At 40.4% G+C, this 14,637-nt stretch overlaps 1 protein-coding gene across 4 annotated transcripts in view; it reads left to right on the forward strand.

Annotated features, from left to right (window-relative positions):
* PUS10 (pseudouridine synthase 10) overlaps positions 1 to 14,637 on the forward strand; it is a 29,553-nt gene that overhangs the window by 6,437 nt on the left and 8,479 nt on the right. For 3 of the 4 annotated variants that reach the window (XM_065059361.1, XM_065059358.1, XM_065059360.1), the window contains 6 exons: positions 3,636 to 3,670; positions 5,408 to 5,519; positions 7,209 to 7,270; positions 9,399 to 9,444; positions 11,267 to 11,331; positions 12,358 to 12,443. In XM_065059361.1, coding sequence (XP_064915433.1) covers positions 3,636 to 3,670; positions 5,408 to 5,519; positions 7,209 to 7,270; positions 9,399 to 9,444; positions 11,267 to 11,331; positions 12,358 to 12,443 — 406 coding nt within the window. Of the gene's footprint in view, positions 1 to 3,635; positions 3,671 to 5,407; positions 5,520 to 7,208; positions 7,271 to 9,398; positions 9,445 to 11,266; positions 11,332 to 12,357; positions 12,444 to 14,637 lie in introns of those variants that run through there. The other variant, XM_065059362.1, reaches the window with a different exon arrangement.

Below are 14,637 nucleotides of genomic sequence, written 5' to 3' on the forward strand. Positions count from 1 at the left end.
TCCTTGTGGGTCTTTGCCAGAAAGCCTCGGTAGAGGGTGTTATTGCATTGCAGTTCTAACTCAGCTACGTTCTCACACTAATCTGAGCAAGCAGGACAAGTGGTGCTGTCTGCTTTTGAGGCAGCCTTGGCTATAAATGGAAGCAAAAATAATAGTTTGCTTCAGAGAGTTCCTCTTGCTGATTGAAATATTGATGGTACACTGGGACTGTGTGGCCTGGGAAAACTGACTTGGCAAATGCAGTTGGTAGAAACCCAGATTTATTACTTTATAATAATGTTGTCTTCTGAGTGCAATAAATTATTAGTTTAGTAAGAGGGATGAGATGTAGCTTTTAACCTGTCCTTCTGCTTCATTCAAACTATCTTATCCTTATGTTAAAGCAAACAAACAATATTACACTGCTTGGTACAAGCAAGCGAACAAAAGTTGTGGTGTGGGTCCAGAAACAAATAGGTGGAATGAGGTGAATGAGCAGGAAGCTCCAAAACCAAATCTGTTCTCTTTGGAAAGAGTTTTAGTTCGTCTGGGGAGCAGGTCTGCATTAGGAAATTCCTGCTGTCCCTTCTATTCCATCCCTTCAGTCTTGCCAAATGCTAAACCAGCTGTTTTGAAGAGGTGAAAAGGGGTCATGGTGGAGAAAGCAGCTCTTATAATTCATGGGGGTTTATTTGCCACCTACCCGTTGATCACTTCAGAAAATAATTGGTAAAAAGAGGTCCTGTTTTACAGTTACAGAAAGGCAGCAAGTAATATAGTATGTCAAAACATCTCCGATATCCCAAAACGTTTTGTGTTGAAAAGATGTCTTGTTAAATTCCGCTTTTAATTCTTTGAACTGCACTGTACAAGACAATATGTAATTTTTTCATAAAAGGACACCCCAAAGACAGCCTCCCTTCCATTGACCTTTTGTAGGACACACAGATTTTCTCCGCCTTCTTTTTAACAAAAAAATCGGAAACTGCCTCTTAATATTTCCTTCAACTAATTTAATTATGACAGTTGTCATCCTGCCAAGTCTAAAATGTACGATCGGAGCTGAAGAAGAGTGGGATATAAAATTTACATTTGCCTAGTATTTGTATCTGTGATGCAAAGAAGCTATCGCCTCTTTCCACAAGTAGGATATTTGATTAAAATAAATCATAAATACAGGAGTCCCAAGTTTATGTCAGACAGCTATATTAGAATATGAAGTGAGTCGTGCCCTTCAAAAGGGTGAGTGTTAGCTCTGTCTCTAGTCTCAGTTGTGATCCATCATCCTGGTACTTGCTACAAGGACATTGATGCAAATAGCATCTGTAGTCATTACTCCCTGTAGGACTGTGTACACCTCATCATGGAATTCCCCATCTCGAAGCTCTTTTCTAATACACTGAAAAAATGCTGTGGCTGGGATTGCACATGGTGCTTCAACTGTTGCCACTGTGAGATCCCTCAGATAGCATTAGAATAATATCCTGCAGCTTGTAATCAATATAGTGCCTGAGCTAGTGTATTTCAGAAATATATTTGCTGTTAAGCATTGCCCTGCAGGCTTGAGCTCTGTAATGAGCGTTTTTCATTTTCAAACCACTTCACAAACATAATTACGAAGTAGAGGGATCTGCTCCCCTGCTTCACATACAGCTGGGAGAGAGCAGAGCAGGGGAATGGAGGCCTAGGAGTAGAGGGGTTTGGCTGGCTTGGTGGTTGAATGTGATTTGGAATTTGGGATCTTTTGGCTTCTGTGCTCACAGTACCCTAATCTATTGTTTCCTCTTAATTGAAGGGGGAAAGTAATTTCTTTAGTTCTCTTTCAATTTTGAGGTCAAGAGAGAGGAGACAAAATTTGACCTGTGGTCTCATTTTAGCATAGTTACTTGCATGCAGAAGTTTTTCTGGATTCTGTAATTGTACCCCCACAGATCAGGGGAAAGGAGTGAGGTTAGCCAGCCACCCGAGTACCCAACCTACATGTGCTTTAAATCAAGGCATATGAGATTTTTTGAATTGGCATTTGTCAAATGCAGATTTCGAGACCTGGTTCCATGGTTGTCATATTCTCTAGTTCAGAATTATGTTCAAGGAATTTCAATTGGAAACTATTTTTATTTATGATTTTATCTGGGTTATTATGCAAACAAGATTACAATATCTTTCATGGTGTTTTGTGAAGCAGTCTTACTCATACTGTCGACATATGCAGTATAATGAATCACAGTGAATTTGAGTAAACAGTATTCTGTCAATACAACTGTATTTATTTTGTTCAGTACTGTGCTGTATCGTGTATCTAACAAAGTTTGTGTTCTCTCTCCGCCATCCCTCTTTCCCATTAGTACATTTGGCACTTTTTTTTAGGTCTCCCTCATTCTTTTAGATTTGCCTAAGAAAGGATAATAGACTTTTTTGATGGAGTTCCTCTGTCAGTATGTAAAAGAGATCTATGATGTGGTTCCTCCTGATATCAATGAAAAGGCGACGTGATACTGGCTCTGCTCCTTTAAGTTTGATACATGTTTTCAAACCTCTTCATTAGAATTATTTCCTTGAGAAGAGATAGTTGTTCTTTCAACAGGGTTTGGGGGGAGGTTATTCTTAAAGCATCATATATGAACAATTACAGACATGTAAGGGGTCTAAAATTCTGAAGAATTTAAATCAGTAGTGTTCACTGCTTTTGAGACACCAGCTCTTCTGGACATTGCATGTGTGTATATGGTTGTATGACAAGCGTGTGGAGTCACTTTAATAGTCCGAAGTCCACAGATTAAAAACTACTATTTTGATTTTTTTCATTGTAGTTGTTTTGAGGGGCTTTTCTTATTAATTGCTTCTGCACTGATAGGCATTCTGTTGAAATGGAAATTGTACAGGTCTTCTGAATGCCTGTATTCCAACATCACTTTTTTTTCCCCTCTTAATTAAAGACCTAATAGAAAGGCTATTTGAGGTCAATGTTAAAATTCCGGTTAACTGTAATGCGCTTTAGTTTAGTAAGGTGTGTTTTCATTGTGGTGCAGGGAATGGCAGTCACACGGAGGCAAAATTTAAAGCCTAAAGCACTGAACAATTACCACACTGAAATAATGGATCATCTTGAAGAATCTGTCTGTCAGTACAAAGAGAAGTGAGACTGCAGAGAGATGCACCTCTAAAATGTTTGGCTGCTCAAAGCGGAGTGTGGGAAAGATGCTTTTGGAAGCTTTTGACATAGCAATGTTGTTTGGAAGTCTACAGTTTCTCAGTCCCTTTAAATTTTGTTCAAGTCTGTTAGTGTTGTGCTGGTTTGATGGCCGTTGCTCCTTTGTGCTTACTTTTGTATTTTCCTATTGTCCATTCATACCACTGGTAATTTTAATTCTGCTTTTGATCTTTGTTATAACCGTTGTTAATTCTACTGCTGCGTTCCATCTTTTTTTTTTTAAGGCCAGATAGAATTTGAGGTGAATTGCAAAATGATGTCTCACAAATAAAACCAAACACTGATTCTATCTTTCCCCTTCTAGAGCAACAGCTAAATTAAAATCCTAACGCTTCCTTTTTGTCCCGAGTTTTGAAATGGTCTCTCAAATTGTTAGAGTTCTGAGCCTTAATTTCACTTGCTTTTTTTCTTTCTCTTCTTCCTGGGCATGGCTGGTGACCTATAGTGTGCTGCTTGGCTGCTGGTAAAGCAGGAAATGGGGTGAGTAATTTATTTTGGCAACCATCATACCGCTGCTACTAGAGATTCCTCCAGATTTAGAGAAAGGCAGGACACTCTTACTATAACTTTCTTCCAGCATAGTAGAAATGAGAAACCACATAATGCAGTGGACCTGCTGAGACAGGCACGTTAGGAGAAAATTTTAATCAGGCAATTAATGCTGTATTTGCAAGGTCAAGGCAGTCGCTTTCATATAATGTTATTTATGCTAACAGTTGTGGAATATGTAGACGCACTTCCTAGTCTTTGACCAAGATTTTAAATTACTTTATACCTTCAAAATTAATCGTAAGGAAATTCAGAACTGAGATGTGCTGTCATTTTTGTTTGTTTTGTTTGGTTGGCTGGTTGTTTTTTTTTATTATTATTATTTTTTATTGTCCATAGCATTTACTATCTGCCTGACAAGAACTCTTTTATATAGACACCATTAGTCTATATAAAAGTTGAGCAGGCAAGAAGATAATTTCATAGTCTTGTCCAGTTTACTTGATGCTTATGAAGGATAAGATGGCAGCTGGTTTTACTATTTGTGGGGTTTTTTGTTTGTTTTTACCTGGTTTAGGGGTTTATTATTGGGGTTTATTATCTCTTTTGCCTCATAGTGTGATTATAGCTAGGACATGGCATTGCAACCTGGAGTGCAGGCTGGCTGTCCAACTGTACAGCTCTCAGTTAGCGTAATGGTCCTGAGAGGTGCCACGATGCCATCTGTGAGCCAGAATCTTCTTGTACATGGAAGACAAAATGAAATACAGACATTTTCATTTTGCCTGCAGATCAGGTTTAGTTTACATGAATAATAACTGAAAATTGTTACTCAGATAATGGTGAAAAGTTAGTAGTATAGTGAGAAAGATATTAGAGCAGTGGGTGCAAGTTAGATTTGACTCCTCTTTTTTATACCTCAGTGTTTTGAAATCAATTTAAACATTTGATTCTTTGTGTGCTCCAGGACACTACATCTCCAGCCCAAAAAAAAAAGAAGCATCTATTTTTAAATGTTAGTGAAAAAGAACACTAGAGAATAGAAACAGGGTGGAACAAGATGTTCCTTAGGGTGGACAGGAGGCTCCTTAGCAAGTACCAGAGATGCCGCCCTGCAGGATCCAGATACTCTGTTAATTTACTATCAGAAGGATCTTGCCCCTATTTGCATGTACCTCCTGTCTTTCTTGTCTTAACGTAAGTGCTTATGTGACCACCCGCAGAGCCGATCATCTCACTGATCTGGCTGAAAAACAAAGCTTTTTTTGGTGGATTAGGGTTTGCTTTAAATGGGATCAATGGGCTGGTGTTACTCAGCATGCAAGTGCTGGCAAGAAAGCGTGGCCAGAGGCAGGGAGGAGGCAACAGAGTCCTAAATTGGTTGGAGCTGACTGTAGCTCGAGTAGTTACACCTTTAGCTACTCCCTACCAAACCCTTACGTGTTTATTGAGAAGCATCTTATCTAAAATCCTGGTCTGGCTTTCATGTTTCCTCAGCACTTTGTTAATTCAATACAAAGATTCAGTGCAATTACAGGAAGACTTGGAACAGCCTTCCATTCTTTCATGCCGTGATCTGTATGCTTAATACTCTTGTCCTTTTTCATTTGTGCGTTGTCTGTTTACCTGGGACTAGTTACTGAAGTTTGTCTTGAAATACTATCTGTCATGTATCTGTCTTTGACAGACTCCTGTGCAAGTTATTATTTCTTTGTGTATGTGATTCAGAAAACTGGGCCTTTCCTTGGCAAAGGATGACATTGTTCAGCTGAAAGAAGCTTATAAGTGGATTATTCATCCCCAGTTGTCGGAAGAATTGGGTGTTCCTGCTGATGGAAAGGTGTTGTATAAATATGAAAACACTTCTTTTCTCTGTGTGTTTTTTTTATATATATATATATATATATAGTTTGTGTGTGTATATATATAGTTATACGCTTCTGTGTATTGGGGGAAAAGATATATACTATTTTTCCCCTATTAAGACATAAACAAATTGTACTGCTCATGTATTCATTATAGAGAAGAGCAAGGGGAAGTTTTAACCAGAAATCTCCAAGTCTCAATACTGACAGGTCCAGTCTTCATTTTTGTACACATAGATCATTGCATCTTCTGAAACCATCGTAGTTTTTTGCTGAATCTCTTGTGCTTGGGTTGCCATCCCTTTATCAATGAGACTTTTTCAGTTTTCTCCTTTTCCAGGATCTCTCTTTTCCAAAGCCTGAGGAATGCTCACACATTCCTCTTTTGCTCTCCTGTTACTGCCAACACAGTTACTGCTCTGTGAGATAAATTGTTCAGGTTGTTAGCATGTTAAATTCTATGGATAAAACACATTTCTGACATGTACTGAAAGAGGAAAGACTGGTCCTTGTTCACTTCAGTGAATGCTAAAGATAGGCATGCTGGAACCTGTAATACCTGTAAGTAGGCGACAGAATTGTTTTTTCAAACCCCGTTTTCAACTTTCAGATTCTGACTAACATTCTTAAAATGTTTCTGAAATGCATTGACTGAACATGACATTCAGGTGTTGCCAGACAGATTCAGAAACACCATCACCTTGAATGGAAAATCTCTGCAAACATGGCTATAGTTTGTGCTGAGGACAAAGCAATCTGCAGTTTTGACTCAGAAACAGCGACAGGACTGACCCCAGGACTAGACTCACTTAGTCTGTACTTTGGTTTCTCAGCTTCCGTGATAATTACAGCTTGTCTTTTCCCAGGGGAGCTAATTGAAAACATCCCCTTTGTCTTCATGAAGAAAGAAATGCTCAGTTACCCTGAAGATGATCCAAGAAGAAACAAACTTCTTACATACCAAGTTAGCAAAAGCTCTACAAGCACTGAGCCACTCCAGACATCATTGTACCATAAAGTTCCTTGTCTAGTGCTCTTTATCTACAAGGCACTCGAAAATTAGCCAATCTTTTCAATAGCCCTCTTGAGGTATCCTGGTTTCTGAATAACAGAAGTAATGACTGTTGTTTGCCCAAGGCCAAAGAGGGAATTGGGGGTAGAACTGAGATTACACTAGAGTTTCTGGTCTAGCTGTCAATCCGCTAGGAAGTGTTGCCTTTCTTTGCCCCAAGGCCATCCAGTCATTGCAGACAAAGCCCCTGACAAAATTTTACAGTGGTGACTACTACAGGGTTTTTATCTTTATTCCACGCTACGCTCGGCTCTCCCAGAAGGTTTGTGAAGTTTAGTGACCGTAATAGGCTTTGAGCATACGCTGCCTCTGAGTCAGTTCCCTCTGCGCAAAATGGGGCCGGTGTCTGTGATGTGTAGGTCACTCGTGTTTCTGAGTGCCCGCGGATCATCTTTGGTTACTTCAGAAATGCAAATGCTATTGTGACACAGGTTTTAATGTCTTTAGATGATGTTGTTGAATAGAAGTGTTACTTTCTCTTTTGCCTACCTCTAATACTACAATATTACCTAATATTACGATAAGGATGCTTGAAAGTATCTTTCCTGTTTGTTTAAAAAACTATTACCTTCCTTTTTTTCTTTTAATTTAGAGTTTGTTTGAAGTTAGTGTCATCTTTGCTCACCCAGAAACAGAGGAGGAGTGCCATTTCCTGTAAGTTTTTATATAAATAACAAAAGATCCTTATCTAAATATTGTGCAACCTTGTTGGATTGGATTCGCTACAGATGAGAATATGCAATGTTTATAAACCAGAATGGGGCCTGCATCTGAGCTTCCTCATATTCAGACAGAGTTGCAGAGCTTGAAGTTGTGCCATCTCTGGTTAATTCTGTGCTTTAAAGCCAATAAACAAAATCATCCAGAATTTTGGTTTGAACTGGAAAGAGAACATTCAGATAAGTTGTTCAGTTGCAGCCTTTTCAAAGTCCATGTAGCCATATCATTTTACAACATAAATTCTGACCACGTAGTTGCAGGTGGAGGAATCTTTTGAGGTCGTGCCTGGGTTTTCCTGCTCTTACAGGAGACATGGATGGGAGGGAAGGCTTTGAAACGGGTTAATCCCACTGAGCTGGTTGATTAAAACGAACAGAAGTTCCCATAGCTTTTGGTCTGGCCCAGTAGAGCATCTGCTCTACACAAAGAAGCAAAATATTTCTATGACTTTAGCTAGCGTTTAATCTGATTTCTCAAAATCTAGCAGTAGTATAGTCTGGATAATTAGGTTCACTCTTCCTGTTTGCTGATTTAAAGTTTGCTTAGTTTTATCACTTGTGTTCCTACTGCAAATTAAATATTAGTGTAAAAAGAGGCTCAGCATAGAATTTCTAACTTCCCTGTTGTGTAGTGACTTCATCACTTGAGACCAGAGATTTCCTTTGCAGCCTTTATATATTTCCCTAATTTTGCCCCTTCTGGCAATTTGTGATCTTTGTTTGAATGCCCAGGCTGCCACCTTCTTGGTTTTCAACAACTGCATCCTTATTTGTCTTTGGGGTGAGGGAATGCGTGCTTGGTGACAAGCAATTGATTACCAGTATCTGCTGGGCTTCTTTCCTTTCAAGCTTCTTCAAGACTTGGCAAAAGGTGGAATAAGAAGCAGGGCCACACTGCTGTTCTTAATAACATTACCTGCAATCTTGTAAAAGTTCAGAAGTTTCTGGATCCTGCACCCTTTTGTTCTTATTAATTTAATCTCACTTGATCCGTTCCTGTTTTCTGTACCGTGCTTCCTTCCTCTGAAGACTCTCAGCTCTTATTTTCAGCCCGTCCTTCCATCATTTTTGTGGTGTTGAGTATGTTATGGAGCCAATGTTAGCGCTCCAAGCAGAGTAGCTGTAGAGGTGAGAGCTCTAAAGTAGGAGGAGTCCTCCAGGTCTGCTTTTGGGTGGCATTTCCAAGCATGCAATCTGCAGTTTCTCACCTCCCAAGCTGTTCTTACACAACTATGTGTAGGTAGGTGTGCTAAAATGACCCTTGGTTTGACATGGAAGACTGAATTGGCTTCTGTTAGTTTATATTTGGAGATTTATGTTTAAAAGTAAGGTGATATTTACATTCTGGAAGAGGGAAGTTGTGATGCTTTGTATCACAAACTGGCCAGGCAAGTTGCTTGGATAGAAGCTGCAAGAGGTCAGACCTGCTTCCGTGTAGCTTGAAGTAGTTACAGAGGTGTTGAAAAGCACCAGCAAGAAATGATAAATTGTGTTGTCATCTGGAAATCATCTCTAACTGCATACATAGAAATCCACTCATAAGAACAGCAACTTCCTCTACAGTACTCAGAAAAAATGTTTCACTGGCTTGGCTTTCACTTTCATGAAACAACCAATAGTTTCCTTTTGAAGAGGCAAAGCACAAATGGTATCGAACACCTGGGCTTACTTTTTCTGTGCTAAATTGAGTTTTCCTATCCAGAAGCAGCAATTTGAATCGCTGGTGTGTAGTGTGCATTGTCTAAGAACAGCAAGATGTTAGCAAAGCTCACAGAGAACTTATACGTTAATTGTGACCTGTATTGAGAAGGATTGGGAAGGACTGAAAACCAAGCTTTTTGGGCGCTTTTCCATCCCTCTCTAGACCTTTAGATCAAGCAGTGCACACCTTCCACCGTTTGTGGTTTAGGATAAAGTTAATTTTCAAATCTGCTCTGTGCTAAGCTGTGGAAGTGAGATACTGATACATTGGTACAAAGACCATGTACATGCTGTGCTGATAAGTGTGTCTGTTTATTTCTTTTTCTGTAAGAGTAGCAGCTAATTTTAATTTCTGTATTTAGAGCTACAGCCTGTCCAGACTGCTTCAAACCAGCAAAGAACAAACAGGTAGGATCTCTCATTGTTGCATTTCTTTTCTGGCATTCAGAATTCCCCAGCAGTAGCTACAACGAAGAACTTATCTGGGTATTCAGTCAGTGTTTAATGTCTGCTTTTCTTTCATCAGAAATCTCTCTGGTTTTCAGTTGTCTGAAAATAAAATTCTCTCCTTTATTCACTAAACACTTCTCCGCTCAGGAAAGCTGAGCGCTTAGTGCTTTTCTTTGGGTCATTCATTTTCCCGACTGTCTAAAGGCCATAATTTTAGGAACGTTCTCTGTAAATACCTCCCTTAAGATCCAGGAATTTGATTGTCATGCATAAAAGATGATCCTCAAGCTCTCTGTGGGTAAAACAGTTCAGGTAAGTCACATCGTGAAGATGAGACTCCGCAGCCAAAAGAGCAATGATCACACCGCACTTTTCATGTCCTCTGATCCAAATGAAAGACACAATGCACGCAGGATGGTTTTATCCCGTCTGCCTCTGGACGAGGGGGAGGAAACAAAAGGGACCTTGCCACTTGTTGCAGGCCCTGAGCGCACACACAATCATTGATGGAAAAGAGGACATGGAAGAATAAAAACAGTTGGAGAGAAACCGATATAAGTAGGACAGTGGGTGTGATCAGAAGGAGAACAAGTAACTTCTATCAGGAGCCTATGCAAGGCCTTTTATTCTTTCTGGTGAAGAGTCTACCGACATTTGGCAGAGGCAGTCTGACCTGGGAATTCTGCCTACTCTACTCCACCTGACCAATAAATGCAAGTCTTTTTTTAGCAGGATTGTATTGTTATAACTCACCGCTTGCTGCATGGCTTTTCTTTAAAAGGGGGGAAATCCCCTATGAGGAGTTAAACCAGCAGGGCCCGGCTGTTAGAACCACACGGGCAACAAGATGTAGGGGAATCTAAAGGAAAAAATGCCGACTTTGAAGAGCCGTCGGAGGTTCAGCCTTACAAAGAAGCTGTGCTTGAAGCTCAGCTTCAAGGGCTGCGTTAATCAGAGAACTAGTGTAAAAACTGGCTTCTGAGTGAAAATTTCTGTGTCATCTGCTGTAGATACGTATTTAAACCTGCTGCTAGTTTAAGGGGTTTCCAGCTCATCTGTTCTGTGAGGAAGGGAAGTGCTATTATCTCCAGTTAATGCCTAGAAAGAGCAGCTTTCCTGAAGGCATCCGGGCACTCTGCGTTAGAGCGAATTGTCCCAGCTGTTCCCAGCTGAGGTAGGATTCCACCCCACGTGGTACCACATTTGTTTCTCCTGTTCTAGAAACCTAAATTCTCTGTTTTCTGCCTCATTTGATTTCCAGAGATGTGCTTAGCCTTGTCTCAGCTAACCGAAAGGCAGGATATTCTAAGGAGCTGGAGTAGGTTTATTGGGAAGTGTGACAGTAACTTTAGACCTGCTGAAAGCCAGTGGCACTTGGTATTTTTACCTGTGTGAAAACAGAGTGAGGAGACGTGCTGTTGTTGGTACATGTCTGCTAGAAACAAGCTACTTGATAAATCTTAATTCAACAACTAAATAACGGTTACATACCAATCTGTGCAGCTAATTGTGCTGCTTTCATGTTGTGCGTAAAGTTACTTGATTAAATTTGGGCAAAATTACCTGCTGCTCTTTGTTGCCCTTTTCAAGTTAGGGCTGAGATCACGGTGAATTTTTGCTGATACAGAGTTGCTTTTAGGTGTAAGAAAACACAAAACACAAGTGAAAAAAACTGTATAGTGAGAAGTGTAGTGTATGTATGTTTTAGGGTTTTTTTCTTGCTTAGGCATATCCTTTCTTAGCTTCTCTTCTTGACTCATTTTTTTATTTCACTGTGCAGTCTGTTTTCACTAGAATGGCAGTTATAAAAGCTCTAGAGAAGATAAAAGAAGAGGATTTTCTCAAGTAAGTATATACTGAAACTAGTTCTTAGTATTGTGCTTTTGTATAGAATTAGGCTGGAGGGGAAAATATTAGGTGGGTAAAGGAGTGGTTGTTTAAATTCTGCTAGTTTACTGGTTATAAACGTGTTGCATTTTCTATTCTTCTGGTCCTAAAATGTCTTTCCAGATCTTTTATTTAAGGAGTCATCTTAAAAAGCTTGAATTGAGCCACAGAGGATAGAAAACTGGACATGACACACATGATGGTCTTTTTCCCATGAGTAAAAGTGCTTCGATTCTCTCGGGAGCAGCCCAGGGGAGAAGTTGTGGGGCAGAGCTGCAGTTCTGCTCTCTGCTTTCGGCTTTACGTCACTGCAGATCTCGGGGCTGGCATGGGATTTAGGATGGTTAGAAGTGAAAACACTTTGCTGTAGCGTCGCCCATCATTTACATTCAAAAATCTTTATGTACATCCCCAAAACCACAGCAGAGATTTAGAAATTGTGGAACTTCCTGCTGTGTTTTGAAGCTTAGAGTTTGTAAAGCAAACTTCTCATTACAAGAAAGACTTTTTCCCCTATTTCCAACATGTTAGGAGCTGAGTTTTAAGAAAACACCAAGTGCTGTAACACGGTAAAAATGACAAGCAGTGGAAGACATCTAGAGACATTTTCTCTGTTGTTCATTGCTCTGTTTTCTTCGATTTCCAGCAAATATTTACTAATAGATCCTGATGATAGTTTTCAGGAAGTATTTAGTTTCATTATTGCTACATCTATAGTGTGGTACATCTTATTAATCACACTTTGGAGTGTTAGCCTCTGATAATGTTTGATGACAGGTTGACAAAAGTATTTGCAATGCAGTATTCTTGATTTGCTTAAAGTTTTATCCATTTCTTGGTGTTCCAGCTTGCAATGGGAATACTGAGTTTACACTGGCGCTGCGTTTTGTGTAACTGAATCATCATCTTTCACGCCATTATTGCTATGGTGATGCTCCATCATGTTCTGATATTACTAATATTTTTAAATCTCTTTTTATACAGGCATTTTCCATGTCCCCCAAGTTCACCAAAGAACCTCTGCGTCGCTCTGGAAATTCAGTGCAATAATGGTGCAGTTTTTGTGGCTGGTAAATTGATTCATTTATTTGCTGCTGTGTTGTCTTGAAAGTAACTTTAAAATACTGTCACAATATCCACTGTTTCATTTTAGGTTGCTGTGCTGGATGGTTTTATCAGAATTGATCTGTACGGAGAAAGAGACAGAGGGGTAGCTTTCTGCGTGTGATTTAATACTGGTTTTGTGATTTATAGTTTATAGCTCGTTCCAACCAAAAACCAACCAAACAAATGAAAAAAAACAACCAAACAACCACAATCCCCCAGGCAGAATATTGTCTTTAAAAATTAAAGAATTAAATCTGGAGTAGAATAATTTATTGCATGCAGTGCGGTTATTTTGCTATTACAGTAGCTGAAATGAGACAAGATCTTAATTTGTAAGCACTTTGAGTTGGTATTGTCCTCTTGACCTTATCTGCGGTGTTCACTGATCGCATGTGTAGAGTCTTGCATCTGGGTAGGAACAACCCCAGGTTCCAGTGTAAGTTGGGGAATGACCTGTTAGAGAGCCGTGTAGGGGAAAGGGACCTGGGGGTGCTGGGGACAGCAGGATGACCATGAGCCAGCACTGGGCGCTTGTGGCCAGGAAGCCAATGGTACCTGGGGTGGATTAGAAGGGGGTGGTCAGTAGGTCAGAGAGGTTCTCCTGCCCCTCTGCTCTGCCCTGGGGAGACCACACCTGGAATATTGTGTCCAGTTCTGGGCCCTCAGTTCCAGCAGGACAGGGAACTGCTGGAGAGAGTCCAGTGCAGGGCAACAAAGATACCGAAGGGAGTGGAGCATCTCCCGTGTGAGGAAAGGCTGAGGAGCTGGGGTGCTGGAGCTTGGAGAAGAGGAGACTGAGGGGTGACCTCGTTAATGTATATAAATATCTAAACGGTGAGTGTCAGGAGGCTGGAGCCAGGCTCTTCTCGGTGACAGCCAATGGTAGGACAAGGGGTAATGGGTTCAAACTGGAACACAGGAGGTTCCACTTAAATTTGAGAAGAAACTTGTTCCCAGTGAGGGTGGCAGAGCCTGGCCCAGGCTGCCCAGGGAGGTTGTGGAGTCTCCTTCTGTGCAGACATTCCAACCCGCCTGGACACCTTCCTGTGTAACCTCATCTGGGTGTTCCTGCTCCATGGGGGGATTGCACTGGGTGAGCTTTGAGGTCCCTTCCAACCCCTGACACTCTGTGATTCTGTGATTCCCCCCAGCTTTTTTAAAAGTTTCAGGAGAAGCTGTTAAACCAAGAAAACACCTGGTTTGGTGTTTTTTTGGTTTTTTAACCCACTCTTGTTCACATTGAAAGCTCAAATTATTAGAACAGGGAGTTGAGAGAAAAAAAAAAATATCATTTTCCTTTTTCCATTTTATGGAAAGAGAATTTAGCAGTGTGAAGCTGACTTCTGAATGATTAGTCATAGTACTTGCATTATATGCCCCAGTGAAACAGTATTAGTCAGTTCCCCCATTTGTTTGTGTGGGTTTTTCTGCCGATCAAAATGCAAGAAGGAAACATTATTAGAAATAGGAAAATATGATACTGAAAACCAAAAAAAAAGAGACGACAGAGGCGCTGTATTATACGCGTGGCTACTTCGAACTGATTTTATTTCTATATGCAAAGTTTCAGATTGAAACTTGTTTGTGCAGGGGGGTTACTTGTTATTTATGAATGAGTTCCTTGATTTGTGCATATTTTCACTTCTTATAAAAACCTGTCAATAAGAATGCTCATCTTGGTCATCCGGGTCAGACTTGTTCTTGGCTTATCGCAGTCATGTCACGGGAGATGAGACGCTCGTGTGACACGACACGAGACCGTGACCGGAGTCTCTTTGCACAGCAGGTTTTCAAGGTTCTTAAAATTCCTATTGGTTTATTTCTGAGATGTTTTGCTCGCCTGGTTTTCCTTGTAACACACCAAAGCACTTTAGTTCAGGTTTCTTTGTTGAACGTTCAGGCAATGGCAGAATTTGGATTGGAACCTGAACTACTCAATACAGGGAGGTGTGGGAACTTCTTCGCTTGGGACACGTATACATTGGCGGACAGGTGTATGTATAACACCGGTTCGGTGTACGCGAAGCTGGTTAAAGACCATGCCCTGATTCAAAATCATCATTTTTCCATTCAGAATTAAGGAGACTCAGAATAAGCACTTGAACCTCTGGGTTTTCATTCCCAGTTGAGTCCAACCACTTCCAGTTCTGTTGCTAA

This window comes from Columba livia, chromosome 3, assembly GCF_036013475.1.
Source record: "Columba livia isolate bColLiv1 breed racing homer chromosome 3, bColLiv1.pat.W.v2, whole genome shotgun sequence".
In the NCBI taxonomy this organism is placed as follows: Eukaryota; Metazoa; Chordata; class Aves; order Columbiformes; family Columbidae; genus Columba; species Columba livia.